At 49.9% G+C, this 27,084-nt stretch overlaps 15 protein-coding genes across 15 annotated transcripts; 4 read left to right on the top strand and 11 right to left on the bottom strand.

Annotated features, from left to right (window-relative positions):
- Positions 1-1,085: 1,085 nt before the first annotated feature.
- mfs2 (putative efflux pump antibiotic resistance protein) lies at positions 1,086-2,357 on the bottom strand (the record flags this gene model as incomplete). Its single annotated transcript, XM_071511969.1, has 1 exon — positions 1,086-2,357. One exon carries the CDS (start codon positions 2,355-2,357, stop codon positions 1,086-1,088), a length of 1,272 nt encoding a protein of 423 aa, XP_071365726.1.
- Positions 2,358-2,406: 49 nt separating this feature from the next.
- Positions 2,407-2,676, bottom strand: F9C07_998 (uncharacterized protein; the record flags this gene model as incomplete). The annotated part of the gene is made up of 1 exon (XM_041284163.2): positions 2,407-2,676. One exon carries the CDS (start codon positions 2,674-2,676, stop codon positions 2,407-2,409), a length of 270 nt encoding a protein of 89 aa, XP_041140949.2.
- Positions 2,677-3,444: 768 nt separating this feature from the next.
- On the bottom strand, positions 3,445-6,940 carry F9C07_2279321 (AAA family ATPase). The gene is made up of 3 exons (XM_041288467.2): positions 6,810-6,940; positions 5,276-6,753; positions 3,445-5,220 (listed from the first exon to the last, which is right to left on the bottom strand). Exons 1-3 carry the CDS (start codon positions 6,916-6,918, stop codon positions 4,891-4,893), a joined length of 1,917 nt encoding a protein of 638 aa, XP_041140947.2. The 5' UTR covers positions 6,919-6,940; the 3' UTR covers positions 3,445-4,890.
- Positions 3,533-4,360, bottom strand: F9C07_999 (uncharacterized protein; the record flags this gene model as incomplete). The annotated part of the gene is made up of 1 exon (XM_041284156.1): positions 3,533-4,360. One exon carries the CDS (start codon positions 4,358-4,360, stop codon positions 3,533-3,535), a length of 828 nt encoding a protein of 275 aa, XP_041140948.1.
- Positions 6,941-7,693: 753 nt separating the features above from the next.
- On the bottom strand, positions 7,694-8,767 carry F9C07_1001 (uncharacterized protein; the record flags this gene model as incomplete). Its single annotated transcript, XM_071507322.1, has 1 exon — positions 7,694-8,767. One exon carries the CDS (start codon positions 8,765-8,767, stop codon positions 7,694-7,696), a length of 1,074 nt encoding a protein of 357 aa, XP_071365727.1.
- Positions 8,768-9,049: 282 nt separating this feature from the next.
- F9C07_1002 (putative short-chain dehydrogenase) lies at positions 9,050-10,804 on the top strand (the record flags this gene model as incomplete). Its single annotated transcript, XM_041284162.1, has 1 exon — positions 9,050-10,804. The coding sequence occupies one exon, from the start codon at positions 9,050-9,052 to the stop codon at positions 10,802-10,804; it is 1,755 nt and encodes a 584-aa protein (XP_041140946.1).
- A 118-nt stretch (positions 10,805-10,922) lies between these two features.
- Positions 10,923-12,606, bottom strand: F9C07_1003 (permease of the major facilitator superfamily; the record flags this gene model as incomplete). The annotated part of the gene is made up of 5 exons (XM_041288466.1): positions 10,923-11,058; positions 11,116-11,743; positions 11,796-12,120; positions 12,177-12,216; positions 12,272-12,606. 5 exons carry the CDS (start codon positions 12,604-12,606, stop codon positions 10,923-10,925), a joined length of 1,464 nt encoding a protein of 487 aa, XP_041140945.1.
- Positions 12,607-13,165: 559 nt separating this feature from the next.
- F9C07_2101889 (uncharacterized protein) lies at positions 13,166-13,838 on the top strand (the record flags this gene model as incomplete). The annotated part of the gene is made up of 2 exons (XM_071508934.1): positions 13,166-13,183; positions 13,245-13,838. The coding sequence occupies 2 exons, from the start codon at positions 13,166-13,168 to the stop codon at positions 13,836-13,838; spliced, it is 612 nt and encodes a 203-aa protein (XP_071365728.1).
- An 817-nt stretch (positions 13,839-14,655) lies between these two features.
- On the bottom strand, positions 14,656-14,999 carry F9C07_2227831 (uncharacterized protein; the record flags this gene model as incomplete). Its single annotated transcript, XM_041284144.1, has 2 exons — positions 14,656-14,684; positions 14,762-14,999. 2 exons carry the CDS (start codon positions 14,997-14,999, stop codon positions 14,656-14,658), a joined length of 267 nt encoding a protein of 88 aa, XP_041140944.1.
- Positions 15,000-16,557: 1,558 nt separating this feature from the next.
- Positions 16,558-18,568, bottom strand: F9C07_1005 (putative GMC oxidoreductase; the record flags this gene model as incomplete). Its single annotated transcript, XM_041284143.2, has 4 exons — positions 16,558-17,100; positions 17,159-18,038; positions 18,090-18,119; positions 18,177-18,568. The coding sequence occupies 4 exons, from the start codon at positions 18,566-18,568 to the stop codon at positions 16,558-16,560; spliced, it is 1,845 nt and encodes a 614-aa protein (XP_041140943.2).
- Positions 18,569-19,265: 697 nt separating this feature from the next.
- Positions 19,266-20,711, bottom strand: F9C07_1006 (putative glycosyl transferase; the record flags this gene model as incomplete). The annotated part of the gene is made up of 1 exon (XM_071507329.1): positions 19,266-20,711. The coding sequence occupies one exon, from the start codon at positions 20,709-20,711 to the stop codon at positions 19,266-19,268; it is 1,446 nt and encodes a 481-aa protein (XP_071365729.1).
- Positions 20,712-21,252: 541 nt separating this feature from the next.
- Positions 21,253-23,414, top strand: F9C07_2058094 (UDP-glucose/GDP-mannose dehydrogenase; the record flags this gene model as incomplete). The annotated part of the gene is made up of 3 exons (XM_041288443.1): positions 21,253-21,553; positions 21,621-22,066; positions 22,182-23,414. 3 exons carry the CDS (start codon positions 21,253-21,255, stop codon positions 23,412-23,414), a joined length of 1,980 nt encoding a protein of 659 aa, XP_041140942.1.
- Positions 23,415-23,458: 44 nt separating this feature from the next.
- On the bottom strand, positions 23,459-25,070 carry F9C07_2279326 (glutathione S-transferase). The gene is made up of 3 exons (XM_041288455.2): positions 24,465-25,070; positions 24,017-24,396; positions 23,459-23,949 (listed from the first exon to the last, which is right to left on the bottom strand). The coding sequence occupies exons 1-3, from the start codon at positions 24,503-24,505 to the stop codon at positions 23,603-23,605; spliced, it is 768 nt and encodes a 255-aa protein (XP_041140941.1). The 5' UTR covers positions 24,506-25,070; the 3' UTR covers positions 23,459-23,602.
- On the top strand, positions 24,710-25,941 carry F9C07_1065979 (NADH:ubiquinone oxidoreductase 6.6kD subunit). Its single transcript, XM_041288465.2, has 4 exons — positions 24,710-25,180; positions 25,240-25,275; positions 25,451-25,566; positions 25,643-25,941. The coding sequence occupies exons 1-4, from the start codon at positions 25,162-25,164 to the stop codon at positions 25,694-25,696; spliced, it is 225 nt and encodes a 74-aa protein (XP_041140940.1). The 5' UTR covers positions 24,710-25,161; the 3' UTR covers positions 25,697-25,941.
- Positions 25,942-26,111: 170 nt separating this feature from the next.
- On the bottom strand, positions 26,112-26,909 carry F9C07_1009 (putative Sin3-associated polypeptide Sap18; the record flags this gene model as incomplete). The annotated part of the gene is made up of 1 exon (XM_041284142.1): positions 26,112-26,909. The coding sequence occupies one exon, from the start codon at positions 26,907-26,909 to the stop codon at positions 26,112-26,114; it is 798 nt and encodes a 265-aa protein (XP_041140939.1).
- Positions 26,910-27,084: the final 175 nt, after the last annotated feature.

Consider the following 27,084-nt stretch of genomic DNA (forward strand, 5'->3'; position numbering starts at 1 on the left):
ATGGGGGAATTCGACCCTTCCCCGCAGTTGCGATTCTGGGGTAAACAAGGTCGCTTGGACGTTTTAACTTTGCCTCTGTTGCTTAAGCCTTTCGAGTGGGACAGTTGAACAAGGGAAGTCTTGCAAGGGGATATCCTGCGTTGCCAACGGACAGAGACAAAGGAACATTGGGGGAAAGCACGAGTCAGGGACTGAAATGGATTCCAGATCCACGTAACGATGATCTTCGACTTGCTGCGACATTCTGACTCTCCGAATACGACACTGTCTGTCCCGTACCATGAGTCTCATCAACCCTCATGGAGTTAAAGAACAAAGAAGGTGCTGAGGGATGCACCATTGATAGGCGGAATATCTCCTGGACCCTAATCGTGCCTATGTCTGCCAAGGCTGCTTAACGCGTCAAAATAAGACTTCCAAGCCCTTAGTGGTCAACAGGCGTTACACCACATGGCACTACGGAGTAAAAAAGTAACATTGCTAGGGCACAGACTATGGCAATCAACCAAGGGTCAGCTCCATCTCCCGCTCCCGTGACATCAACCTTAGGGTTACATAAATGTCACGTTCAATCAACTGCCTCGGTCGAATTTTTAATCTATACCGAAATCATTCCAAATCCTTTGTTCAACACTATGCAGGGGCTTGGAGGGACCGACATTTTTTCTTTCACCGTATTAGACCTAGTCCAACAGTAGGAGGCTATTCGATTGGTATTTTCCCGGCATTACATATCTTCTTCGTCAATCTGGCTACTATTGCTAAACCTGAGTGACTTAGATGGACGGACTCATTTTTTGATCATAGGTCTACCATAGGATAACACTTGGGTCCATTCCTCATGGATTAGCTATAGGCTACCAGGAGGTTCGTGCTTATATGATAACCTAACCCATATGGATTTAGGTTGACCCTACAGTGGTGGTCCAAAAGTATGTGACCCCCTATACTTATAGGTACCTCGCAGCCCATAGTAGACGGTAAGAGCCATTGAGTACCTATAAGTAGAGGGGTCACATACCTTTGGACCCCACTTTAGTATAGTGGACTAAGTAGCCATCTTATCTATTCAGATAAGCATCGTCTCAATAGCTGGACTGCTGCCTCCCCCTCAGTGTGGCACCCCAGCGCCAAAGGATGCCGGTCGCGGGCAGCGCGATGCCAATCGATAAAAACGCCAACAGGCTGTTCCCCAACCCATATCCGAGGGAGTCGTAAAGACTGTTAGAGAATAATGGGAACGCGAAAGCCAACAGACTCCGCAACACCTGCGTTGCAGCCGATGCCGAACTGACGTGCTCGGGGTAGGAATCCATGACATATGCATGCAGGGTGGTGTCAAATATTTGCATACCGAGGGACAACAAGGCTGCCCCGACGTCGACGACCACCCAAATCAGGTGATATTGCGCGGCCCAGCCATAGAGAAGAAAGCCGATGGGGGTGATGAGAGCTCCGGGGAGTAGAAGTGGTATGCGAAGCTCAGGTACTTGGGTTTCGCCAGTGTTGCTGCTCAGTCTCTGATAGGCATAATCCATGAGCGGGCCGCAGAGCTGAGAGCCCGAGACCGTGCCGATGCAGATGACTATGTAGTGGAGTCCGGATATTTCAACCGATTCACCGTACGCTGCGACGTGGAGAGCAGAAAAAGAACTCAAGGCGAAGTAAAGTAGACCGTAATCAATGCCCTCCAGAATAGCCTGCATTTGAATGATTGGATGGAATGCCAGCAAACGCAAGGGACGGGACAGGCTCCGACTCAACTTCCTCGGGGGTGAAAGGCCTGCTTCGCGCATTTCGATCGCTGCGTGGTAACGCGAACCGCCCGTGTTACTGCGCAATTCCTCAGCTCGGCGACGGAGGAGAAGTGGTGCGTAACTCTCGTGGAATAAAAGCGAGGAGAGGTCGAGGGTGAGTTGGAGAATAGCGGTCGACCAGAACATCCATCGCCAGGTGGAATATTTAACAATAAAACCACTGACGATGGGTCCGACAGCAGACCCTGTTAGGGGAATGAGCAAATATAGACTGAGTGACCGTCCTCTCTGCTCCGCTGACCACACGTCTCCCAGCACGCCGTACCCCAGACTGTACACTGCACTCGCGCCAAATCCAGCGAGAAGACGAGCGGCCATGAGCAGGCCCTTAGAGTGGGCAAAGCCGCAGACCAAATTCCAGACTAGGAACCAGATATTCGTAATGTGGAAAATCGACTTTCTTCCATAGATTTCGGATACAGGGCCGATGATGAGTGGCCCAAACGCTGTTGCCAAAAGATAGACCGACAATGCCATGGTGGACTCGGTAATGGACGTATCCAACTCCTCGGCCATGGTATCGATTGACGGCGCCATCATCTGTGAATATATCATCAGTACAGAACGTCTCGTGCAATGTTGGAATGCATCATACTGTCGACACCATGATGCGGACAAAGCCCGTGCCAGAGATGGCCGCGGTGACCCCCCATTTTCGCTTCTTGGTCCAATTCAAGGGGTTCTGGGCTTCATTCTGGTCGAAGGTGACAAGGAACGCCTCGTCCCAAACAGCTTCCGCACTACCAGAGACTTTCTCCAGATCGCGTGTTGCCACATGCGTGCCATTTCCGACATTATCCATGTCGGCTTCCTCGATGTTTCGACCTTCTTCGTCTGCCTGTTTTCTCTTCGTGTCCATTCCCAGTGTTGTTGAATAGGGAGGGAAGGTAGTGTTGGAATAAATTATCCCATTCGACTACCTGAAATGTCTAGAGGTAATTTATAAGGTGAAATTCTAGTTGACAGGTAGAGGCACCGCAAAATCTCACTCACATCCATGTCGCCCGAAGGGTATACAAGAGCAAACAATGTCTCGGCGATAAGCTCTTGCACATCTCCGAGCACGGATGAGGCAGGATCCGGAGACTCACTTCTCTGTCTTGGTGGACTCATATTTGAAAACAAAACCCTGGGTTGATTGATAACGACAGCTGATTGATAACCGTCCAACTGATTGATAAGGGTCTTGACCCCCCACTGATCCCCGCTAGTAATGGCTTATGTCCGACCTCGGATTCATTTCGGACATCTTTTACTGTCGAGCAACATCTTCTGTGAGTGTTCAATGCCTGCTCGGCCAATCGGTGCCTCTCTTTTAGATACTACCATGTCCGAGGAACAACATACCTTGACGGTCGGACCTGTTGCGTGGCGTGTATCAGACCAAGGCTGGCTATCCGTATGTCTTTCCCTCGGTGATTAAAGGCTCGATACAATATCTCTTATCAGTGTTATAGCAAGCCCATTGCTACTGTGGAGGTAATAGAGTAATATATTTTGGATAGCCAGCTTGCGTTTCTACACGAGCGCTCGAACCTTGTAACCCTAAGCTTCGCGACCACAAAAATACCAAAACGAAAGACAGAAACAAGTATATCTCCAAGCAAGTTCAGTCCTCGCTCAATCACCCCCCCACCCCCCCCCCCCCCGCCAAGACACCCGCTCACAGAACGGAAAAGAAGCCAAAAACAGCCAGCAAAGAGAACATAGCTTCTTCACGACGCCTCACTGTAAACAGTCTCCCGCATTAAACTGACAAGGTCCTCATCCGAAAACGCAATCGTCGCATCCTCCGTGATACCCGGAAGGTCAGGCATTTCATCCAGAATCGAGGCTAACGGGATCATCAAGGGGGCATGTCGAACCCTCCCACTTTGATAGTCCACACTGACCTCGTGTATACACTCTACTTCACCATCTCTATATTCCCAGCACTCGAACACGATCTTCTCAATATCAAAGGCGACTACCAGGACGAATTTTGTACGACCGGAAGTATTCTCCAGCCATAATTGCGCATCGACTCGGAGCGCACCAATGGAAGCCATATCTCCGAATTCCATGACGAGGGACGGGTAGTTATCGGGTGCTCGGCTTGCAAGGGGGATATAAGCTTGTTCTGCTTCGAGCTGCAGTCCGTTTTGCAGAGTGTATATCGTCGGGCCGGCGTGAGAAAGTATATCCGAAGTGAGTCCGTGATGCTGTTGGTATTTACGAATGTAGAACCTTTGGTACATGGCTTCGCTGACTTGCTCGCATAGTGGCGATTTGAATTTGATGACCAGAGTGTTATGATTGGGAAATGTTCGGACTAGGAATGTACGGGGTCGAGTGCATGCTCGCCATTTGTTGAATTCCAGAAGGTTATCGTCCGACACTTGTGTGATCGCCATGTACTGTTCGTCGCCACTCAGAAAGGATTCAAAGTACTCCTTGATGAATGTGATGACTGTTTGAAGGTCTGTGTAGGCTTCCACAACCACGTCGTCGCTCTTATACAGATCCAGGGGATGACCCTGGTCTGTGGGGTTCGGCCTGGTCATCGTCCTGGCTCTTGTAGTTCCAAAGGCCTTTCCAAAAACAAGAGTTATAGTCGCTTTGATGTATTGTAGTAGTCGAAAGCGAGTATGGTCAACACACGGTGTGCACCGACGGAGAGAAATGAGACTTTTTTGTGGGACAAGGGTGCAGAGCTAATAGTGGTCGAGACGTGTTCATCATGATGAGCACGATATTAGTGGCGTAATGGCCTCAGGACTGCCTTTAATCCATGACTACTCTTACGCAGTCCATGGCTCGAGCAAAAAGGATACCATCGCCAACATTGTGGTATATCGGTCTGAGGTGGAGCAAACATCAACCGCGACCAAAACACTCGGACCAGCCCTTCTTTGACGAACCAAGGAAGCGATACAACCATAAGTCAAGCAATACTCCTCGCACGGGCATAGATAACACGAAAGAGTTAGAACACGGAAATGTTAGCAATATACTTGCATTAGAGATATTAATTCACAAAATAGGATTCCTTGTGTTATTGGAATCTCTGGATTGCACCCAAGGGTGGCCTGAGTTAATCAGTCTCATCCATCAAATTCGCATTACTTGGTGCCCGCAAGTCCAAAACCGTCCGAACATGATCATATCCAATCTCATGATCCTGCTCGCGCGCCAGAAGATGCGCCGTCTTCAGCACGTTCTTGATCTGTCGACCATTTAGCTTCACCTGGGCAAGATAGTCCAGCTGTTCCGACGAGAACCCGCCATTCGCGCCCAGGAATTGTGTCCAGATCTGGCGCCGTGACTTGGCATCGAGGTCAGGGTACCGAACCGACACATGAATACGCGACTCGAAAGCCGGATCAATGCTTTCGGCACGATTGGTCGTGAGGAACAAAATACCCTGCCCAAACAGTCAGCTTCACTCTTCAAATGTTAATGTTCATCAGGGATCTTACCTCATAATATTCCAACAGTCGCAAGAAGATTGAAACCAACTCATTCCGCTCCAGATCCTTGGAATTACGCGTCTCCATGAACACATCCGCCTCGTCGAGCAGAAGAACTGCACCCCACTTAGGGACCATGCGAAGGATATCCTTCAGTGCCTTTTCGACATTCCCAGGGGATGTGCCTAGGTCTCCCGCACTCAAAACATACAAAGGAACCCGCATCACCTCCGCTACACTTTCAGCCGTGAGCGTCTTTCCTACTCCGGGAGGGCCACTCAGCTGTATGATGACGCCCCGACCCTTGCCCTGCACTATGTCGTCAAAGGTATCCATCTGCTTCGACTGTGCCTTTGCGATGGCCAGAATCAGACCTTTCAGTCGCTGCTGCTCTGCCGGAAGGACCAGCGAGTCGAAAGCCTGTGAGTCCCAGACAATATCCCTTACCCCTTCGAGATAGAATTCGAGCCATCTTTTATCCTTTAGCGAGTACCCACGCAGAATGGGAGTCGCCAGAAGCCGTTGCTCATCGCTGAGAGTTTTGGTGCAGCCATCAATTCTGGTGGAGTCGTTGGGGTTGAAAGTATTGAAGGCCTCGCCGTCAATAATGATTCGGCTCTTGACGTTGAGCTGCATGGTCTGTCCCATGAATTTGGTGAACCCAGGTCCTTCGTACTGCTTGTAGTGATATCCGCTGTGTTCCTCCCACAATCTTCCCCTGGAAATGAGATTGTCCCGTACGCCGCCTGCATTTGGGTGGAAATGTAGAGGGAAAACGGGTAGGGAAGTGATTGGCACTGTCCCTTGGAAAGGGGGGATGCATTGGCCTTGCTTCCTATATCCAAAGCCATTTCCATCATAGTCAACGTACTTAGCGGACACAACAAATACTCCTTCACAGTTGGTCGAGGCCGACAATGACTGGAGGACACGTTCATGATCGCCATGAATACAATAAACATTGACTCCCGGTTCAAAGATCGCCCAAAGCATATCGTGAGTGACAACGCCATTGAGAATCAGGTCCTTCCTGCGGGTAATAGTCTCACGAAGCTCTTCTTCTAGAATGTTATAGAGTAGGTCGACTACGGACTTGGTCATGGGGTCTTTGACTTCGTCCCTGGCCTTCTGGAATTCCTCCCACCGGTGGACAAACGGCATGAATGGTGGCTTGAACTCAACCCGCTTCAACGTCATCGTCAGGCCGGGGTAGTCCATGAAGACCCTGACTAGAAACTCCTTCAGTAATTCACTCTGAACGACGATGGAGTGAATCTGCAGGGGTTTACGGCCGTCGTAACACTTCACATTTCGCACCAGGAGTGCGTATTGGCCGGATTCAGTATTCTCGACCGGGACGGTGAGGTCATCAGGGTATTCCTTCGTCCACGTTGTGCGACCCCTTTTGTCCGGCTTTGACTCGTAGAGGTTATGGACCTCGGAGATGGAACCGGTGGGGGCATACTTCACGGGCTGAGAGTTTGGGTCTTATAGAGTATTAGTCTCGCACTTTCTAGTGCTGCTTAACAGTTAAAGGACTGACCTGAGGTCGTCGGAGCTCCTCTCTCGCATGTTGCTTCCTCTTCTGAAAATGACGACATTTCGCTATCGCTATCGTTAGATTCGTGTTCTGTGTCGTATAGGATGTACATCTGGCTCTGAGAAGTGGTGGGTAGCCGTGCTCTCTAAAAAGCTAAACATAGGGAGGGCACCTGCCATTTAAGTAGGTGATGAGCTACTAGCTACAAAGGAAAGGAGTACCCCAGATGCTTTGTCACATATCCCTCCTAATGGTGTACAATGACTCAGTCATTGTGTGGAAAACGGTAGCATGCAGAAGGTCCCTGCCTAGGCTCGCTACTACTAAGTAGTTGCCTGAGCAATGGACAAATCAGAGACCAATAGTTATGTTGGTTGTCTATATGAGCCTCAATGAGTCAGAGCTCTCCACCTTCCTTAACACATATATCGCAGTGATAAGTCTAGTAATGCGCCTAGAGAGAGGGGAGATGTGCACAGAGCTTCCTTGAGGCTCTTTCAGTAGGTTGTCATTGGACGATTGGATCACGTGTCCATGCAAGACCCTGCCTGGTGTTTGCCTAGTGGAAATATTCCCCACTGTTGCTTCTATCAGTATGGGTAATCGTGTTAGACTTAGCAGTATGAATGGGGGGCTGCGGCCATTGGCACCGGCTCGAAGTACAGCTCCTTATTATGACAAAATATGTGAGTCTATTCATTGAATACACAGGGTATACTCCACATCATCAAGTAAAGGCAATAATAGTAATATCCTTCAGTTTATCCCGTAGATTGTTCACTGTTTTAAAGACCCTTATTACTCATTTAACCTCCAATTAATCATAATGAGCTCTTCTTTTGTTGCAACTCAAAACAAAGCCACGTTTACCATCTTCTAGCCAGATCTCACCCTTGGCCCTCAAAATACCGGTATACCTCCACAAAAGCCTCCAACCAGGCAATCTCCCTCTCATCATGAGCCTCATACTGCCCCTCCATGCCATCCTTGGTATAAAGCAACGCATCCGCCGGACCCCTAGGAATGAAATACCAAGACCCCCCACCCTCCTCCATATCTATCCTCGGCAACCGACCCCCATCCTGACCATCATACACGAAATTCAACCCCTCAACCACAACCGTAACTGACCCTCCGACCTCCCCCAAGTCCCTAGTCTCCTTCCTCGACGTCCTCGAATCAGCGCCATCCTCCCCCAGCCCAAATTCAACCCCCAAACCCTCCAGCCCCCGCAAAACAACCCCCAAAGCCTGATCAAACGGCACCACCGGAAAATGCCCATACGCAAACCACGACATCCCCCTCAACGCACCCCCTCGAAGCAACGACTGCCGTAAAATCTGTTTCTCAGTGCCCCTTAGCCGCTGCAAAATATGCGGGATATTCTTCCTCGGCGTTTGACTGGGGTCGATCATTTTCTTCAAGATCTCGGGATTAGCCTCGAGTAGATCCGCTGCTTTGTGAAGCTGACTCGCTTTTCGCTTGTTGAGTTTCTCCTGTGCGTTTTGGATGGCATTCCAGCGTGCTACCATGCCATCGATGGTAGATGAGTCCCAGACAGCGGGGAGAGGGGCGTAATGAGCCAGGACCTCCCGTTTCCAGGGCTCTAGATACAATTCATCCCTGAGGCGGCAGTGCATGTAATTTATGATTTCCTGGTAGTCTGACTTATAAGTTTGGGTGTTTAGGGCTAGGGGAGATGTCAGAGGTGCTGCGGTGAGGCCGTGGTCTGCGCAGACGGTGCGATAGAGGTCTGCTACTGGGCGGATTTCGTCTAGGATTTTTAGATCGTGGTGGACAAGGCGGCCGAGTGTTGGGTGGGTGAGGATGTCGGTGTTGATGTGGGCATTGTTGTGGATGATGAGACGGAGGATGTCCCAGATGCGGATGTCGTTGAGTATTTGATGGGCTAGTTCTCTCGGGAGGGTGGAGAGGGAGGTGATGACGTTGTTTAGGGACATTTTGGTAGTTGGAGTAGGTTTAACTATTGATTTGGGGGAATTGAATATGGGACAGTTGAGGTGGTGGGTATACTTCCTATATATATGGTCATAGTTACTAGTAGATACGAGATAGCCCTAAGTATTGGGGCCGAAAGGAGTGACTCATGAATGACGATCCACATTCCCCCACATCGCTTTTCACTTGTCCAGCCTCATTTCCCTAGTATAAGTACTATTATATAGTCTGCACTACGCCCCGACCGCTGCATAACATTTATTTCTCTGTATCCTCCTAACAAGATGTCCCAAACAGAAGAAGAAGACTACACGCAATTCGTCCAAACCCAACCCCCAGCCACAATCGCAGCATGTCTACGCCGCGACCAACTCCTCTGCCAGGAGAATCACCTCCCCAGTCCCCTAGCCATGCACCTCCCAACCCAACCTTGTGAGCTCCTGGACGCAATCTCCAAACACCTAATCCCAGATACCACCATCCCAGCCCCAATCCGCATACTCCAATGCCAGGGCATCATCAGCGGAATCAAAGCCTCCGTAAACCAGATGTCCTCCATCAGAACCTGGACAGCCGAAGCCACCGAAAAAGGAACAGGGATAATCCCCACAACCAAAGACTTCAAATCCGCACTTCGCGTGCTTGAATATCTCCAAAAATACCCCTCCATCTCAATGCTAACCGGCACAAGTCCATTCCCGGACGTGATCGCCTCCGTGAAAACGCAACTGGCATTCGAAGATGGTCTCCGCGCCGTGAATCACCTTCACACGGCCCATAAGGATAGCCAACTGGGCTCAAAAGCCAGTTACAAGTCCCGCAGACCGAAGCGGAATTGCTACATGTGTCATTTCGAGATCAGGACTGACGAAGCGCACGATATATACCCGTCATTGTGTCGACCGTGTGGGTCCTTTAACCTGGCTTCGTCGGCGATCTCACAGCCCCCGAATCTAGATTTAGCAGGGAAGACGGCCCTGGTTACGGGCGGGAGAATCAACCTCGGTTATGAAACTGCGCTGCGGCTGCTCCGCTGTGGAGCCAGCGTGATCGTGTCATCGCGCTATCCGCGGGACGCGGTGGTGCGGTATGCGAGGGAGGTGGATTTTGGGGCCTTTTCGTCGCGACTGAGGGTAGTGGGGGCGGACTTTCGCACGGCCAGAGATGCGTTTCGGCTTGTGGAGGTTGTGAAGCGGTTACTGGATGATTGGGAGGGGGATGGCAGGGAGACTGCTGGCAAGGCGCTGGATATTCTGATTAATAATGCGGCGCAGACGCTGACGGATCCTGTGCGCTCTGAGACGAGGGCCATTGTGCGGGAGGAGCAGTTGGAAGGAGAAGTTGGGGAGCTTGGGCTGATTCCGGATTATGGGGAGCGGTATGTGCCCAAGCTTCGGGGTGGAGTGGGCAGTGCTTGGGGGGGTATTGAGGATCGGGTCCGCTTGCAGATCGCAGGGAGCGCGGAGCCAGAGTCTGTGGAAGGTCATGGAATGGTGCAGAAGGGTCTGGGTCCGGATGGAATGGCGGAGGATGACTCAAAGTCGTCGTGGACTCAGCGTCTGGACCAGATCCCGTATGAGGATGTGATTAGCGCGCAGGCTGTGAATGCCTTCGTGCCGCTGATTCTATGTCGGGAGCTTTTGCCCCGAATGGGCGCCACGGGGAAGTCGTCTCGGCCTTTGGGATACATTGTGAATGTGTCCTCGCGGGAGGGAATCCTGGAGAGCAGGACCAAGTCTGCGAGCAAAGCTGGTCACCATGTTCACACGAATATGTCCAAGGCGGCGCTGAATATGATCACAGAGACGGAGAGTGAAGCGGCGTGGAAGCGGCATGTCGCTATGAATACAGTGGATCCAGGTTATATGAGTGCCGCACCAGAGTGTCAGCGGGCAGATGGCTGCCCGATTGGATTTGAAGATGGTGCTGCCAGGGTGCTGTGGCCGATTGCTGTCGGAGAGCGTGAGCATCGAGTGATCCGCGGACGGTTTATGAAGCATTTCGGACACCATGATGCTATTATATCGCGTGGAATATAATATACTGACTGCCATACCAAGATGGAATTTAGAGGTATCACGGGCTAAAAGTATCCAGCTTATAGACAGAGTTGTTCGTATATCATCATACAGTGGTAAGAGCATGTTCATTTCGACTTCATGCCCTATCCCTCCTTTGCTCCCTCACCCAGAAATACCGTAGCACGAACAGCATGATCAACATGCAGACATCCAGTGCCAGATTCCAGTTATACCCAATTAAATATCGAGGCGCATCAACCGTCTTCCATACACTGTCAACCAAAGTCAGCATAAATAATCACCTACACACTCATGTTAATGTCACTTACAAAAGCGGAATCCAAGCGCCAAACGTATTCCCAATAGTATTCATGGCACTAATAACCAAGGCCCGCTCCTCTGCACTGCGCGCACAGATCTCGTTCGCCCACGCATAGATGATGGCCGCAATACCGTCCGCCGTGCCTGACAGAAAGAAGGCGAAGAATTTCAGCCCTACCGGAACGTTCCATATCGCAAGCACCAGGCAGGCAAAGATATTAAGAAGCGCAGTGATAGCGATCAACGAGACCTTGGCGTCGTAGATATCGGATATCACGCCGCACACAATCGAGGCGACAATAGTGACGGCTGGCGACACGGTGGTGATGGTGTTGATGGATTCGACGGAATAATTCTCTGCTTTGAGCCAGAGGGACAGGCCGCTATTCGAGGAGACCCCGTCAGCTTGAGAGAAGAAGAAGGCGAACCCGACGAGGATCCAAATGCGCCACCCTTTGAGAATGGTGATGATTCTGGGAATAGTAAATGGTTGACGGGGCTCGCGGTGTTCGGCGGCCATGCGCTCTTGTGCTAAGCGAATCTCATCCTGGGTGAGATAACGTGAGTTGCATCGGTCTGGCGTACTGGGAAGTAGGCACAGACCGAGGAAGGCGATGGGAATAGTACAGGCAAAGCCTATGGATCTCTGTTAGTACAGCGGTGGTGAAGTTGGGGGAATAAGGCTTACAGATGATGTATAGCCATCTCCATCCTTCAATCCCATACCGACCATCCAGTCGTGCATAGGCACCGGCTTGAATATAACCCGAGCTCATACTGCCCACCTGGCTAGCAATGAAGAAGATCGCTCCACGACGCGCAAGCTCAGACCTCTTATACCAACTGCCCAGATACCATTGAACAGCAGGAAAAAAGAAACCACCAAGGGCTCCGACGAAGAATCGCAGTGCATAAAGCTGGGTCACGGTGCTGGCCTTGTATTGTGCCAGAGTAAAAACACCCCACAATAGATCTGCAGCCGGGAGGAAATAGTTCACCGGGCAGCGGGTCATCTAAGCTGTCATGTTAGCATTTGTACATACCCACTCATGGTCAATATAAAACTAACCGCCAATGTCAGAGGAATCTGCATCGTGATGAATCCAACCCTGCATAGCAAGTTAGAAATGTCATCCACTGCCTGCCATCTCTGAGCAAACCTACATATACACCGTATTGAGATAATTAAGCTGATTCCCATACAGCTTTAGATCCTCTTTCATACCGCTCACATAGGCAGTGCTCGTCGCCGACGAATCCAGCACCTTCGCCCAATGGGCCAGAAAGAGGAAGACGATGATCAGGCCGTCCAGCTTGAGAATCAGACGGCGCTCGGCTGGAGTATCTGTCGGCGCAAACCATTGGTACCATTTTTGTCTCTCTGCGGTAGGCTGTTGAGACTGTTCTGAGTTCTTTTCGTTTGACTTGCATCTTTCCACATCCGACGTCTCTTGCGGAGAGTCGGTGGTGGGGGTTGCCTTTTCAATCGGATACGACATGATACATAAACAATGTTGCCAAGTGCTGTTTACATATGTTGAGCACGTTCCTCGTTTTTCTGCATATCTTTGCAGCTGGTTGTGGTTTAGAATCCTAGGAGACTACTTTATTTTTCGTTCGTGGAAGCACGCCATCGCTGGCGTTTGTGACGAGAACCAGTCGAAATCGACCAGCAGGGATTAGCGTTCGGTTAAAAGATGATGCTTGTCTAGTATGAGTAAGGAGTGTCTCTATCTTGCCGTCTTTATCGATTAGCGTCTGCATTTTTGCCAAGATTGAGGGGGAAGCATTCTACTATTAATATTAGATAATGATAACCTCAGAACTAGTTAATTTCATGTAAGCTTTATAATTCGACATCATATGATACATTACAACGTGTATATAGAATAGAGGATATTAGTAGTGCTTGTGTTGTTGTTGTTGTTGTTGTTGTTGTTGTTGTTGTTGTTGTTATTGAGAGAAGGCTTGTTCCCCACATTAGGGTTCTAAATTTTATATTTTCACTCCCATCCCTTGAAAGACAGCTCTGTACCTGACGCTGTCATTGTCTCCGCTATGTCGCAGCTCCACAAGGTGTAAAGTACAGAAATCAGTACTATTACTATGTACCCACATGCTAAGTCAGCAATGACAGATCGTTGGAAACAACGACGTCCTCCAGCCATCCAAAGAGCAAGAGGAGACTGCGCTGGAAAAGAGCCGAGCATACTGGTATCACATCGCATCAGTCGCTTATGCCTATTTGGACCATGGCTTGGTGCCAGAATTTGCAAATCCCCAGCATGCCCTTCACAAGATCCCAAGATTTCCGTGCCGGTTGAAAGCACAATTTGTGCGCCCTTTGGGTACTACCGCAATCTTCGCGCTTTGCTCAGAAGCGTCCTCCACATGGAGACTGATAGGAAACTCGGACTGCGAGGCGGTTAAAAAGGAAAGGACGAAACCTGCCTTGGTGCAAATCGGTACCGCGAGTACTATTCCATATAGCTTTTGTGGAAAAGTCTTCAGCCAATGGATCGGTATGACGGCCGAGAATGCCACAGGTCCTAATTATCTAGGGATCCTTGCAATTGGTTGGTGTTATATACTTTCTGCCCAGCTTATTGAGATGCAAGGAAGTAGTGCCATTATGCGTTACACAGATTCTCTTGCCGATTGTGTAGGCGGGCGTCCTTCCACTTTGCTCGGGGCCATTCGCCGGCCAAGTGTGGCTGCACTTTGGATTTGAGCAGCCGTGAGCGGTATAGGTCATAAACTTCTTGAAAAGGTAAGGAGAGGCAGGCCGCCTCTTGACTCAATTGCCTTTCCTTGGACTGGCGCCCCTCAAAGCTTTATTGATGATGCAGGTTCAGGTCCGTATACCTGGGGCGACCCTGCATATATCTCGAGACCTGACGTGTGGCGGTTACTTCACCTCTCTCCGACCGAGGAGGATGAGTTGAGCTATGAGTATGGACCCATGACGCCTTGGGAACCTTGTGGGGCGTGCTTAACCACAAATTGTGCGCTTCGTGTTACATCACATTTAAAACGCCCTCGGCATGAGTATCGTTATGAGCATTGGAGCTGGGAATTAGAGGGTGGTGAGACTGTACAGAATTATGGGTTTTTGAAAACATATCCATCGCGTTGAAACTTGGCTGACAAAATCTGGCACATAAAGTTTATCGTTTCCGGATATATCTACCAGGGCGATCAGATGGCATGCAAAAGCTGTTTCGCCCAGGTCTATTCATTTCCCAAGACAAATGTTCTGGTAATATCTGTGATTCCCAACTAGTTTTATCATGTCGAGATCGATGGGACAGCCAAATACATGTTGCATCATGGCAAGGTGCTCTATATCAGAGCAAATAGTGCCCTCCCGATAAAGAGCTCCATAAGTGTACAACGAGAAAAAAACAAAGAAAGAAAGGAGTTTTGCAGATCTTCAAGCCCAGGATATATCCAAATCAACGCCAGCCAACGCCGCAACAGAAGCGATAATCATATTCACATAATACATTCCACCATGACAGTGGACACAGGGCGACTGTCAAAGCGACTCAAAACCGCGAGGAGCCATCTTCGGTATCTAAATCACAACCAAAGACCATTAGCCCAGACGCTCGCAATGGAAGGGGTTTTGCATAGTAAAAGCAAGCCACGTACAAACAGCCGATTCGAGATCCCTCGGCGTGGGTTCCTTCGTGCGCGACTCTTGTCGAAGACCCCCCACATTTTTCAATCGCACCGACCGCATATATAGCTCCTGTTCACGAGAATAATTGTATCGATGCGCCGAATGGTCGGTGGGATAGACTTGTTTCCACATGGCAGCGCCCAGCGACGTGACGGCCAGACAGGCGACAATGACGATGACGATGACACCGGCGGTTGGAATCGCCATGATGGTCGGATGTGTCGGATATGGAAAGTAGAGGGTGTAACACGGAGTAAAGGCGTCCTTTGGGGTGAATAAGTGAACTGGAGTTGTCAGCACATAATTTCGTCGTCAGTATATACAATTTATGGACCGATGGTGAGTTCGCGATGGGATGCGGATCCGAGTAGAGGTCAAAGGAAAGCCTCTCAGTCGATCCACGACTTTAAGTAGATTCGATTGGTATCACCGACTTATGCATGTTTCCCAATCTTCCACCTCTTTCGATGCATGAGGAGGGCCGGTTTCCATCTCCATTGGTTGGTCTCTGCAACTTCCGAGTCCGAGTGGAGCGACTAGCCTCAATCTGATTGGAGAGGTATTGCTCTTTTCTTGGTTTGGAAGTATTTATAGCCATTGAAAGTCTTTGACCTGACACTGGCCTCCATTTTTCCCGTTTTTTTTTTTTTTTTTTTTTTTTTTCTTCCCTTTTTTTTTCTACTTAGGGCATCTTCCACCGATTACCCTATCAAACCCCTCGGAAAGACCCAATGGTTCATCCTCACCGAGGTATTCCAACGTCCAGATCCACCAAAAGAGAAAAGGTACCGAACGACGGGCCACGCGGACTCCGTGAATGGGTTCCGCAGTGTCCGAGTCTAACAAAGCTTGTCCATCCTCTCGTCCCGTTCATTCGAGACTCTCCATTAGGCAGCAAAGATTGAAGTTTGACCTTCGGCGTTAGCGGCAGAAAATTCACGCCTATCGATCAGATGAGTGTGTTTGATCGACACGACAAACTGATTCAGATATTCCTCGGCTCGACCCGTCAATGTTCGCTTACGGAGGTAGCTCGTTGCTAAGGAGCACTGCCACCACCCAGGAACCATGTTCATGGCCCGAGTAGACGCGTTGACATGTTAGAGCCTTGGTTTTCTTCCCGGCACTGGTACCTAGAGTTACTCCGTTAAGTCGCTTGAAATACCATGAATGGGAATTAGCCACTCTTTCTCCTAAATATTACTTCGGCTGGATCCACTTCCTGGATTCGAGACTGGAGTGTACAGCCTGAACTGCGGAGGGCTATCGACTCGTACTCGAATCTTTCTAGCAAATGTGGATATCCGAGTGGCTTTGCTGTATTATGCGCATCTATCTCGGTGGTGCAACGTTAGATAGAATGCAACGTCGATAGACGCGAAATCGTACGTTTCAGAAGCAGCGTTGAATTAAAGGCAAATGGTATGATTATTGCTTTAAAGCGATCGATATTATGACGCATCGCTGACTAGAACTGCGTCAGATATTGCGCCATTTTATAACAATACTATAGACATTGCAAAATCCAATCTCCAAAGATATCTTTGCCATGACTGTTCTCGGAGAATGAATGTCTAGAAAATGGAAACACAATTTTCACTACCTTCGCTGGCAAGCATGGGATATAATGACATGAATGCTGTATAACCATATATTATGAAGAAAATTAATAACAATTAGAATATTGACAAGCCATCTCATAGAATCAACTCGATCCATTAATGATAAGATCGGAGATCTTCTCCGCCAACATATCTGTAACCCATTAGCCATTATCCAGCCCATACCAATAATACCAAAACTTACAAACAGACGACTGAGGATGTCCCGGAGGGAGGAATGGAAAAGCACTGGCATCCACAACCCGAACCCCCTCAACGCCATACACCCGGGCCTGGCTATCAACCACCGCCATTTCATCATCAGAAGTGCCCATCTTACAGGTACAAGCGGCATGCCAGAGCGTCATCACATTGTCTTTAATATATTCCAGGATCTGTTCGTCAGTTTGCACCCGTTTCCCGGGATGATACTCCTCTCCTATGACAGCGGGGGCCATGGCTTCGCTCTGGAATGCCTGGCGGATACGCTTGAACATGGCCACTGCGACTTCCTGATCGGACTTCGTATCGAGCCAGTTGGGATTGATGATGGGTAGGTCGGAAGTATCGGCTGATTTTAGTGTGATATTGCCTCGCGATGTCGGGGTGATGAGCACACCCAGCATGGAAGCGTATTGGTACCCGTCTTTGGGTTGGTCTGTGAGGAGGTTGGAGACCGTGCCCATGTAGCCTGCGCCGGAGATATACTGTATCAAGAATGTTAGCAAATACCAAAAGTCTAGACGCAGCAATAGATCAGAATACCTCAGCTTCCGGCCAATCACTTGTAAAAGTGGCCAAGTCCTTCAGCGTCTGGCTAGTGAACTGGGACCGCAGGCTATCAGGGATCTTCTCCCACGCCAAATAATCCGCAACCGGGTTCGTCAGAGGTCCTGTTTTCATGATGGAGGAATTCAAAAAGTCTTTGACGAGATTTAGCAAATTCGTCGCGATCTTAGTGAAAGTATCCACAGTAACCCGGTATGAAGGTGCAAAGAATGGATGATCCCACATATTCCGCCCAACACCTGGTCGATCAGCAAGTACCTCAATATGGTGTTGCTCTAGAGTATCTCTCGGTCCGATTCCAGAGACCATCAAGAGCTGCGGGGACTGGAAAGCGCCTGCAGAAATGATCACTTCTTTCTTTGCGTTCAGGGTGAAGGTGTTTCCCAGCGGGCCTTTAACCCGAACTCCAGTGGCCTTTTTGTTCTTGTCAAAGAGCACCTTCTTAGCCAGGGTATTCGAGTACGTAGTTAGGGAGGGCGCTTTGATGGATGCCAGGAACGAAGCCTGGGAGCTGCTCCGGAGCTGGTCTTTCGGGCTTATCGTCGAAGCGCAATACTGCGCACCCATTAAAGTCCCATGATTGAATTCCTGGGTCTCGTTGATCCCAATCGCCTCCATCCCGCGGCTCATCCAGGTTGAAAAGGGCATCGCATAGTTGGCGTACGATACTTCCAGAGGACCGCCTTGGGCGTCATACGCGGCTGCATCGAAACCGGTCGTCGCATTTGCGAAGCGCGTCTTTGTGTTTGGTGGTGTGAAGTGTACACTTTTCTTGTAGTATGGTAGAACCTGGTCGAAGGTGTAGCTGCTATCATTGACAGCCGTGGCCCATTGTTCCATCGATTCGCGCGTCGGTCTGATATTGCATTAGCTCGAGTCGGACATTCTCATCTTAGAACTGGCTGACCGTTGGTAAATCATAAAATTCATGGCGGATCTGTACAGTTCCAATCAGTTAACTTCGGCAAACCCTTCGTAGAAGACAAATGCATACGAGCCACCCAAGCATTTCCCCCGCGCATAATGGATCGATCGCCCATTAGCCCCGGCAACTTTCTCTGCCACAAACCCCCAGTCATGGAGAGCTTTGGTATTGGGATCCGATCCGACAGGAAGAACGTCCGCCGCAGGAACCGCAGCGACTGATTCCAATTGATACAATCCACCAGCCTCAACCAGGGCAACCTTCAATGACTTCTGCGCCAGTCGAGTGGCAATGACATTTCCACCAGTGCCGCCACCGACAACAATGTAGTCGAATGATGCGTCTCCAAAACCGCGCGCATCCACTCGAGACACATATGTATCTGACTGGGTACTCGGAACAGCGTTCGTGTGGAGGACTAGTGACTGCAGTACGAATGAAGCAAGACCAGCTCGACGCATCTTTAGGATAATGTTAGGTAACGTGCATAGTAGTAAAGCTTCGAATGATACTTACTTTGAATGTCAATCATGCGATATCAGAAACAGAATGACCTTAAAAAGTGGCAGGGTTTCTACTCAATTTTCTCGAGTCAAGGGCATAAACTCTGATATATATAACCACGTCCATGATCCGTCCATTCCGTGTAGGTAGTCCACAAAATGGGACGTGCCTACCATTTCCAGCAGTCCCTAAGAGCCTAACCTAACCTTTGGCATTCGCAATATTCGACCTATACAATTTGATTTGTCTGGTCTCATTAAGAAGGGAACATTGAAACGGCCCCGCTGACTCAAAAACCAGCCTGGTAGATATTCGGATCTCAAAATTAGGGTTATGAAATCATGCCGATCGAAAATTAAACGCCAGGTCCAGGGGCTCTTTAACCTTGGATTGAGCGCTCTAATCTGGAACATCCCTTAGTTCACTCTCTCTAGTGCTTATTCGTTTGGTATTAGATGATCTGGGTGTGGGTTCGCTGGTTCGGCAATATCCCGGAACGTGTCTCTGGCGAGTGTGGATCCAAAAATAGGTGGAAGGAGTGAGTTTCACCATGGAACTTGGACCCCTGATATATGACTTGGCAATACCATCTACCAACATTGACATAAAAGGATAAAGTAATATAAAATCGATTCTATAACCTCTATACGTACATCACCTAGAGCGATACCGAATACACCTCCCAACGACCGGCATACTATGCACCAATTCCAACGCTCTAGGGACAATCCGCTGTCCATGAATAATCAAAGGAACCACAGCAATCAACCACATGAAGTACACAAGTCCAACAGCGAGAGTAAGGCGCAGTTTCTCCAGAATTGGCAACATGAAATTAGCCACGACAGGTTCATCAGAACCACCCAGACTTTCCTCTGCAGAACGCTGCTCAAATGCGTTGGCCATCTGCCAGGCCACTCGGTTGTTGATCTTCTCCCACGTTGTCTCTTCTGCATACCTCCGAGCAGACGTAGAAAGGGCAGACCGTAAATGGCTATTGATGGAAACGTCTCGTACTAAGCCAACAAAATTGCGTATGTCGTTTGGAGGAACCAGGTATCCCGTCTTTTGATGTTGGACAATATCTGACGGGCCGCCTTGGTCTCTGGCGATAACGGGTAGCCCGCTGGCCATTGCCTCCAGCACAACTAGTCCAAAGGTTTCGGTGATCGAGCAATGGAGGAATATATCACCTGAGGCGTATGCATGAGCCAGAGGTTGTCCGGTCAAGAACCCCGTGAAGATGACATGTTCTCTGACCGCGTCGAAGAGACGGTGGATTCGGGCTTCAACGACCGGGTTGCGATTGCCGCCGACGATCAGCAGCTTAAATGGGATCTTTTGTTCAGCTAGCCTAATTGTCGCTTCTGCTAGGAACTCGAATCCTTTCTCTGGAGCAAGGCGACACACGCAGACGAGAATAATCTCTCCTTTCGGGGCAATCTCCCTTCGATATGCATTGTCACGGTGTGTGGGGTTAAACAACGAGGTATCAACGCCACGTCCCAGTCGAACGGTGCGCTCGACAGGAGCGCCGGCATCTTTCAAGTAGTTCAATACAGCCGAACAAGGATAGAAGATGGTGTGTACAGCTGGATGGCTGAACAGGAACCCTTGCACTGTGGCCAAGAGCCAAACCGCGAATCTGTCCAGAGGTGCCGGAAATATTATTTCACTGTATGCTGAGAGGTCTGTTTGGTAGTTAAGCAACACTGTCGATGGTTTTCGAAGTTGACGGGTCTGCAGCAAGATCTGGAAGCCTAGAGACGCTGGGCTTGCGACGTAAAGGATATCTGGCTGGAAGGTTTGCTTGTAGACAGTGTCCAAGCGAAAGGGGTACACTATCGTCAGGTCTGGATTGTATGGCAGAGGATATCCCGGTATCCGGCAATCTGCTGCGTCCTGTGCCTGGTAGCGGAAGCCTTGATACTGCGGTGCGACCACAGCCAGATCGACACCGTTGCGCCGGAGATACTCCACCAAGCTCAACGTCGTCCGACTAACCCCATTAACAGGTCCCAGTGACTCTGTCGTCAGCAGAACACGCCTTCCTTTGAGAATTTTAGGAAAATCATCGGGTTTGGAAGTAAACGACGCCATTGTGCACTGCAGTATTGCAACGAATTAGAGGCGGCAATACCATGTTTTAATAGAACCATTTATCTTGCATTAGATCGCCTTCATGGCAGATGACACGGAACCATGGATAGCATATGATGGCCAGTTGATTTGACGATCTCCTGCGGGATGGAGGGCTCATTCTTTAGAATTGAAGACAAGCTTCGTGTAGGAGGGCTTCGTGCGGGCACGTGGGGTGGCCGGTATAAATTAACCTTCACCAGTGACATTCCGTCTTTTCTTCCCCGTGCACCAATTCTTCAAGCTCTTTGGAACTCCCTACAAACATATTTTGCGCTCAGCAGGCCCGTTAGCCCCTTATCTTGCTTCATCGCGTTCCGGAAACGCTCGTAGGAGGTATTCGCAGGACCAGTAGCCTGCGGGAAACATGTAACGATTAACCATGTTAGTTTACCTCGGCCACCGGGTGACCAGGAAGGGCCAGGTGCGATGATAGACTGTATAAACGCTCTGATCCCTGTTAATAATCTCATTCAAGAAGGCTCATGCCCGCAGACTAGACATGATCTCGCAAATGCTCGCGGAAAAGGAGACACACCTGATGGACATTCCGTCTTCGCCACTGGGCACCTCGGAGGGGAGTTTGTATGAGGACTCAACACCTCCTACGACTCCAGCTTCGAGTCCTTTGTTCGGTGCCTCCAGAGGAGATGAGCTCGCCTCGTCAAGCTTTCCATCTTCATCAGCCACTTATAATCTCAGCTCCGAACAAAGAGTTCACGACATTCCCTGCGTCGCTACACTTTGGAGATCCTCAGAGGGACAGTTCAAGAATGTTTGCGTCGTGGGCGCGGGGTATGTAGGTACGTATACACTGCTGCACGATTATCCCCTCAAGGTGCTATTATACATGACCCTAACCGTCCATAGGAGGGCCGACCGCTGCAGTCCTCGCGCTCCATAACCCATCCATCGCAGTCGAAGTCGTGGACCGAGACCCTCGTCGCATTCAGAGATGGAAATCGCGACATCCCCCAGTCCATGAGCCAGGCCTGGACAACGTTGTCCGCGTCGCGAGGGACGGCGCAGAGTTTGTGACAGCGAGTGCTTCCATTGCAGCCATCTTAGGGGACGCCAAGCGGAAGCCCAACCTATTCTTTACGTGCGACTCAGCTAGTAGCATATCTCGTGCTGACATGGTCTTCCTTGCGGTGAACACACCCACCAAGACCTTTGGGTTAGGCGCTGGAAAAGCTACCGATATGACAGCCGTCGATGAGGCCGTGCGACAGATTGCGCTCCACGCAAAACCTGGCGCAGTTATCGTGGAGAAGAGTACGGTGCCGTGCGGCACTGCTCAGCGTATTCGACAAATGGTATTATTACTCCTTGCTCTCCATATCCTTTGCGATCAGTATCCCTCAACAAATTTCCAGGGCCTTTGAAAATTCTGCCTTGGACCATTCTGCAAAAATACTAACTTCATCATAGTTCTCCACCCTTCGACCAGAAGTCCCCTTCGAGGTTCTCTCCAACCCAGAATTCCTATCCGAAGGCTCAGCCATCGACGACCTCGTCAAACCAGACCGCGTCCTCATCGGATCGTCAGGAACACCAGCAGGTCGTCGTGCAGCAGCTATGCTCACAAGCCTCTACTCCACCTGGGTGCCAGCATCGCGCATCCTCGAAATCAACTCCTGGTCATCAGAGCTATCCAAACTAGTAGCCAACGCCATGCTCGCCCAGCGGATCAGCAGCATCAACTCCATCAGCGCCATCTGCGAGAAGACCGGCGCCGAGGTCGATCAAGTAGCCAAAGCAGTGGGCATGGACACACGCATTGGACACCAATTTCTCAAGGCCGGTCTGGGATTCGGCGGATCGTGCTTCCGCAAGGATATCGCCAGCTTGACCTATCTGGCTGAGTCCCTGGGGCTGGACGACGTCGCAGAATACTGGAATCAAGTCAATGTCATGAATGTAATGCAGCGGAACCGGTTCGCCAGAAAGGTGATTGATCGGTTCGAGGGCAATTTGCATGGTCGTAAGATTGCCTGTCTTGGCTTTGCATTTAAGAAAGACACGGGAGATACGCGTGAGTCTTTGGCTGCTGATGTGGTCCGGCTTTTGATGGAGGAGCGGCCGATGGAGATCGCTATCTATGATCCTTACTGTCAGACAGAGGATATCCTCCGTGAGCTGGAGGTGGTTTTGGGTACTCACACAGAGAAGAATAGTGTAGTGAAGGTTCTTGCAGATCCTTATCTGGCCTGTTCTCAGGCGCATGCAGTTCTGGTCTTGACGGACTGTGATCAGTTCCGCAATGTTCCTACTAACCCTCGGGGTCGTTCGTTGTTGGCCTATCAGTCATCTATTGCTAGAGCGGACCAGGAGGTATATGATAGTCTAGCTGAGGTCATTATGACTCCTGTCAAACCAGAAGAGGAGACTTGGACATTTAATGGAATATCCTACCGTCTTGTCCCACAAGAGGATTGTGCTGCTGATTGCGCATCTTGTCGCTCGACATCCAGCCGACCTGCAACTGCCGAACCGCTGGAGTGGGCGCGCATTGCTTACAACCTGAAAGAACCCAAGTGGGTGCTTGATGGCCGGTGTTTCCTGGATGTACGAGAGATGGAGAAATTGGGCATTCATCTGGATACTGTTGGACGGCGGCCTGGTGCAACACAATCAAGCGATACCACCAGCGTTGGTATTTGATCTGAGCACTCAGAGGACCTAATTAGATTGATACCCTACTTATGTTGATATTGAATTCCGAATATACAGAATCAAGCACATTATCAATTAAGCACTACAGCACGATCATAAACATAAGTATGAACATACGAAAACATCATTACCATATGAGTCATACAACAGAATCCCATAGGAAGCATAAAACGAGCTCACAAGGAAGCCTGGAACTTCCCATCGATCTCCTCCACCTTCTTCACAGCCCTCTGGTAGCCCTTCTCGGCCTGAATCATCTCCACATACTTAGCCAGATGGGGATACTTCTCCTTCAGGGGCAATCTCAACGACGCCGCAATAAGAGGGAAGCTCATCATAATATCAGCAGCCGTCAACTGCTGTCCGCAGAGATACGGTCCACCACCAGGGGCGGTCTTCAAGCGCTCCTCAAGGAAATCAAAGTTCCCAAAGATATTCCTAGAAAGGAAGGCCTCTTCAACCTTTGACGCAACAAACCTCGGGATGGGCTTGATGAAGAACGGAACAGGGGCATCCTTCATACCTAAGCCACACCATCAGCCACGAACCACAGACACCAAGCCAAAGAGACGAAAGAAAGGTAAACTCACGGTCCATGACCAACTGAAACACCAAAAACGGCATCAGAGTACCCTCAGCATAGTGCATGAAATACCGATAACGCATCCATTCCTCCGTCTCGCCGCCGACAGCGCCCTCCTTGCCCTCGGGATAGCGCTTTGGGATGAGCTTCTCGCCGCCGAAATGGTCGCATAGGTACTCGGTGATATTACCCGATTCGGCAAGCACGAGCGGTTTCTCTGACTGCTCGGTTTCAATGGTGATGACGGGCGATTTGCCCAGTGGATGGATCTTTTTCAGCTCCGGGGGAGCCAGCATCTCCGAGGTGCGCTTGAAGGTCTTCAGGTTGTAGGTGAGGCCTAGTTCTTCGAAGAGCCAGACGATGCGCTGGGAGCGGGATTGCTCCAGCCTGTAAGGTTTTCTCTTGTTAGTGTGCTCTGATGTATCGCTAGTACATAGGAAGGGAAGGAGACGGACCAGTAGAGGGTGATGTTGGCGCCTTTGTTTACGTCCGTCATCTTGATGTATATCTACGCTTTGGTACGAGGGCAAAGGTATATTGCTTTGAGTTGAGTCGATCCAGCAAGAAGCGACCGAGTTGATATAAAACCAGAACCGAATACGGTATCCTATGCGAGGACACTGAGCACCGTTTCTGACGTGCTAAATACGGGTCGAAGACCAATATCAAGAAGCCAGGACTCTTATACCGAGCAGATCTAGACTGATCGACTGGAATAATCTCCTCGTATTGCAGCGACCGAGCAAAAAAGAGCATATCTGCCTCGGCATGTCCGCCTGTGAAACTGCGTCATCGGCGGAAGTGGGTCTTGCAGTCCAATTCCTAGAGGACCATTTTCGAGTTTGGTGATTGAACATCTTCATTATCTGGACATTTTCCCGACAATCTCCCGATCACCGCATGGTATAGCACATTAGTTCCTGGTACTAGTAGGATAGACATGATATACCCAAATTAGGATAAAGAAGAAGTTAATGCATGACTGCATGTTCAGCCATGCCCAGCCAATCACATCCATGCACAAAACAATCTTACTAAGCAGTGCTGATATATTCACGTGACATCACGGGGAACCTCACCTCACCCAATCGAAGCTCAGCCAATTCAAGACGAAGATAGTGATAACGCTGTCCATCCTACACAACCGCTACCATGGCCGGTCCTAGCAAGTGTGAGTATTCTTCCTCGATTGCAATTGCTGTAGAAGGTACTGATACGTTTTAATTCCAGCCCTGGTCCTTGACCCGGCCCTCCAGAAATACTACGGTACATATCCTCCCCTCGTTTTCTCCCCCGACACCCAATAAACCAATCTTGATATGATATAACGACGGAATGCGATGGACTCTATACTCTCTCGATGCGCTTTACCGTCTAATACTACGATTGGAAACATGAGGTTGTCGAGAAGACCACGATCAAGACTAATAGTGTCGAACAGAGATCAACGCAAACCGCTACAAGTACTTCCGCTGGACCCCGCGCCATGCCTGGCTCTCGTTTCTCTACATGGCTGTGATCCCCGGAACGCTGGGCTACATTGCCTACAAGACTGAGGTGGGTTTGATTCTGGTTCCTTCGCCGAACTTGGGGAATGGAATGGTTTTGGACTGACGAGTTATTCTTGTTACAGGGCAAGTACGACTTCCGTGGGAAGAGGAGAGGAGATACGCTTGAGGAATTTTGATTGATCGTTTTTTTGCGGTTGATTGGCTTGATGGTGGATGAAAATGAAGGGTTTGTCGAGGATGACGACACTCATCGTTAGATGTGTATTTATTACGGAATATACCGCTTGTTGTTTCTTTTTTATTCTTGGTACTTGGTTCGAATTGTAGGTGAAGAGTTTGGATTATGCGCTTGTGGTGCCTCTAGTGTAAATGGAATGTGTTTAGTAGGATATGTGCGGATATATATAAATATATACTTAAGGTGGGATATGTCACCAAGTTTAAGCATTACACTACACTTTCAGAATAGAAAACCACCGAGCCATACATCAGACAACAGCTAGATTTTCAGTACCGGGTATCCCTCAGGATCACAACTCCAGAAACTAATACAATCCGAGACCATTAGACACAAAATAGATAGAAATTCAATTAATAAGGACCCCATCCTCTCCTCCCACGCCCCCCTCCTTCCGGTAGCCTCTCTCCTCGTCTCCAATCGCCTGCAGGAATGCGTTCCCCGCCACCTCGGCCTCCCCGACCTGGCCGGCCTGCGAACCCATTATCGCGGAATGCTCTCATACCACCACCAACAGCCGAACCAATAGATCCCCTCCCGGCCGTGATCGGAGGTGCTACCGACCCGTCCTCCAGTGGCGGCAGAATCGCGCAGTCGACATAGTCTCCGATCACGAATCGTACGTCTTGTAGTGTTTTGTCGGCGTCGTGACCCTGTAGCCGTAGAGGTCCGGTCCGGGGTCCCGTAGGAGCACTGTTTTCTTCGTCGTTCTCATCGCGGTACGGGCTGTCCCTTGGCCCAATCACCACACTGCCTATGTCCTTGCTAAGGTATCGGCCTCGCGCCTCGGGTCCCATTTGTGCTGCGGTCTTTGTGTCGGGGTAAATGAGGCGAAAGCATAGTCTCGTCCCTACGGGCGGGTCCGGTAGTAGTGACGGCAAGGCGGATGTGAGGAGCTGTGACAACTCGCGCAGTGAGCAGGACTGCCAGGTGTAAATTTGAAGATGGGCAGGGAGCGGCGGCGGGGGAGGGGAGCGCGCCCGGATGGCATTGGGGCCGCTGACAGGACCCCCGTATGATGCAGGCGACGACTGGGGAGCAAAGTCTGACAGGTGGTGGAAGTTGTTCATGCGGTAGAAAAGCTTCAGATGGAAGGGTGTTGTAGACTGACGGTCGATTTGGGGTTTCGGCGCATCTCGAGCGGCGGCCATGATGCCGTTTGTTTGGTGGTTCGATGAAACGGAACAATTGATCGTTCAATGGAGCTGAAAGAGAATGTGGAGATAGTATCCTTGCGTATGCGTCTATTTCGTCACAGGCGTCAATGGGGGACAGCAATGAGTGAATATTAACTGAGGGATTGAATGTTCAGCGGAAGTTGTTGCG

This window comes from Aspergillus flavus, chromosome 1 (genome assembly GCF_009017415.1).
Source record: "Aspergillus flavus chromosome 1, complete sequence".
NCBI lineage: Eukaryota > Fungi > Ascomycota > Eurotiomycetes > Eurotiales > Aspergillaceae > Aspergillus > Aspergillus flavus.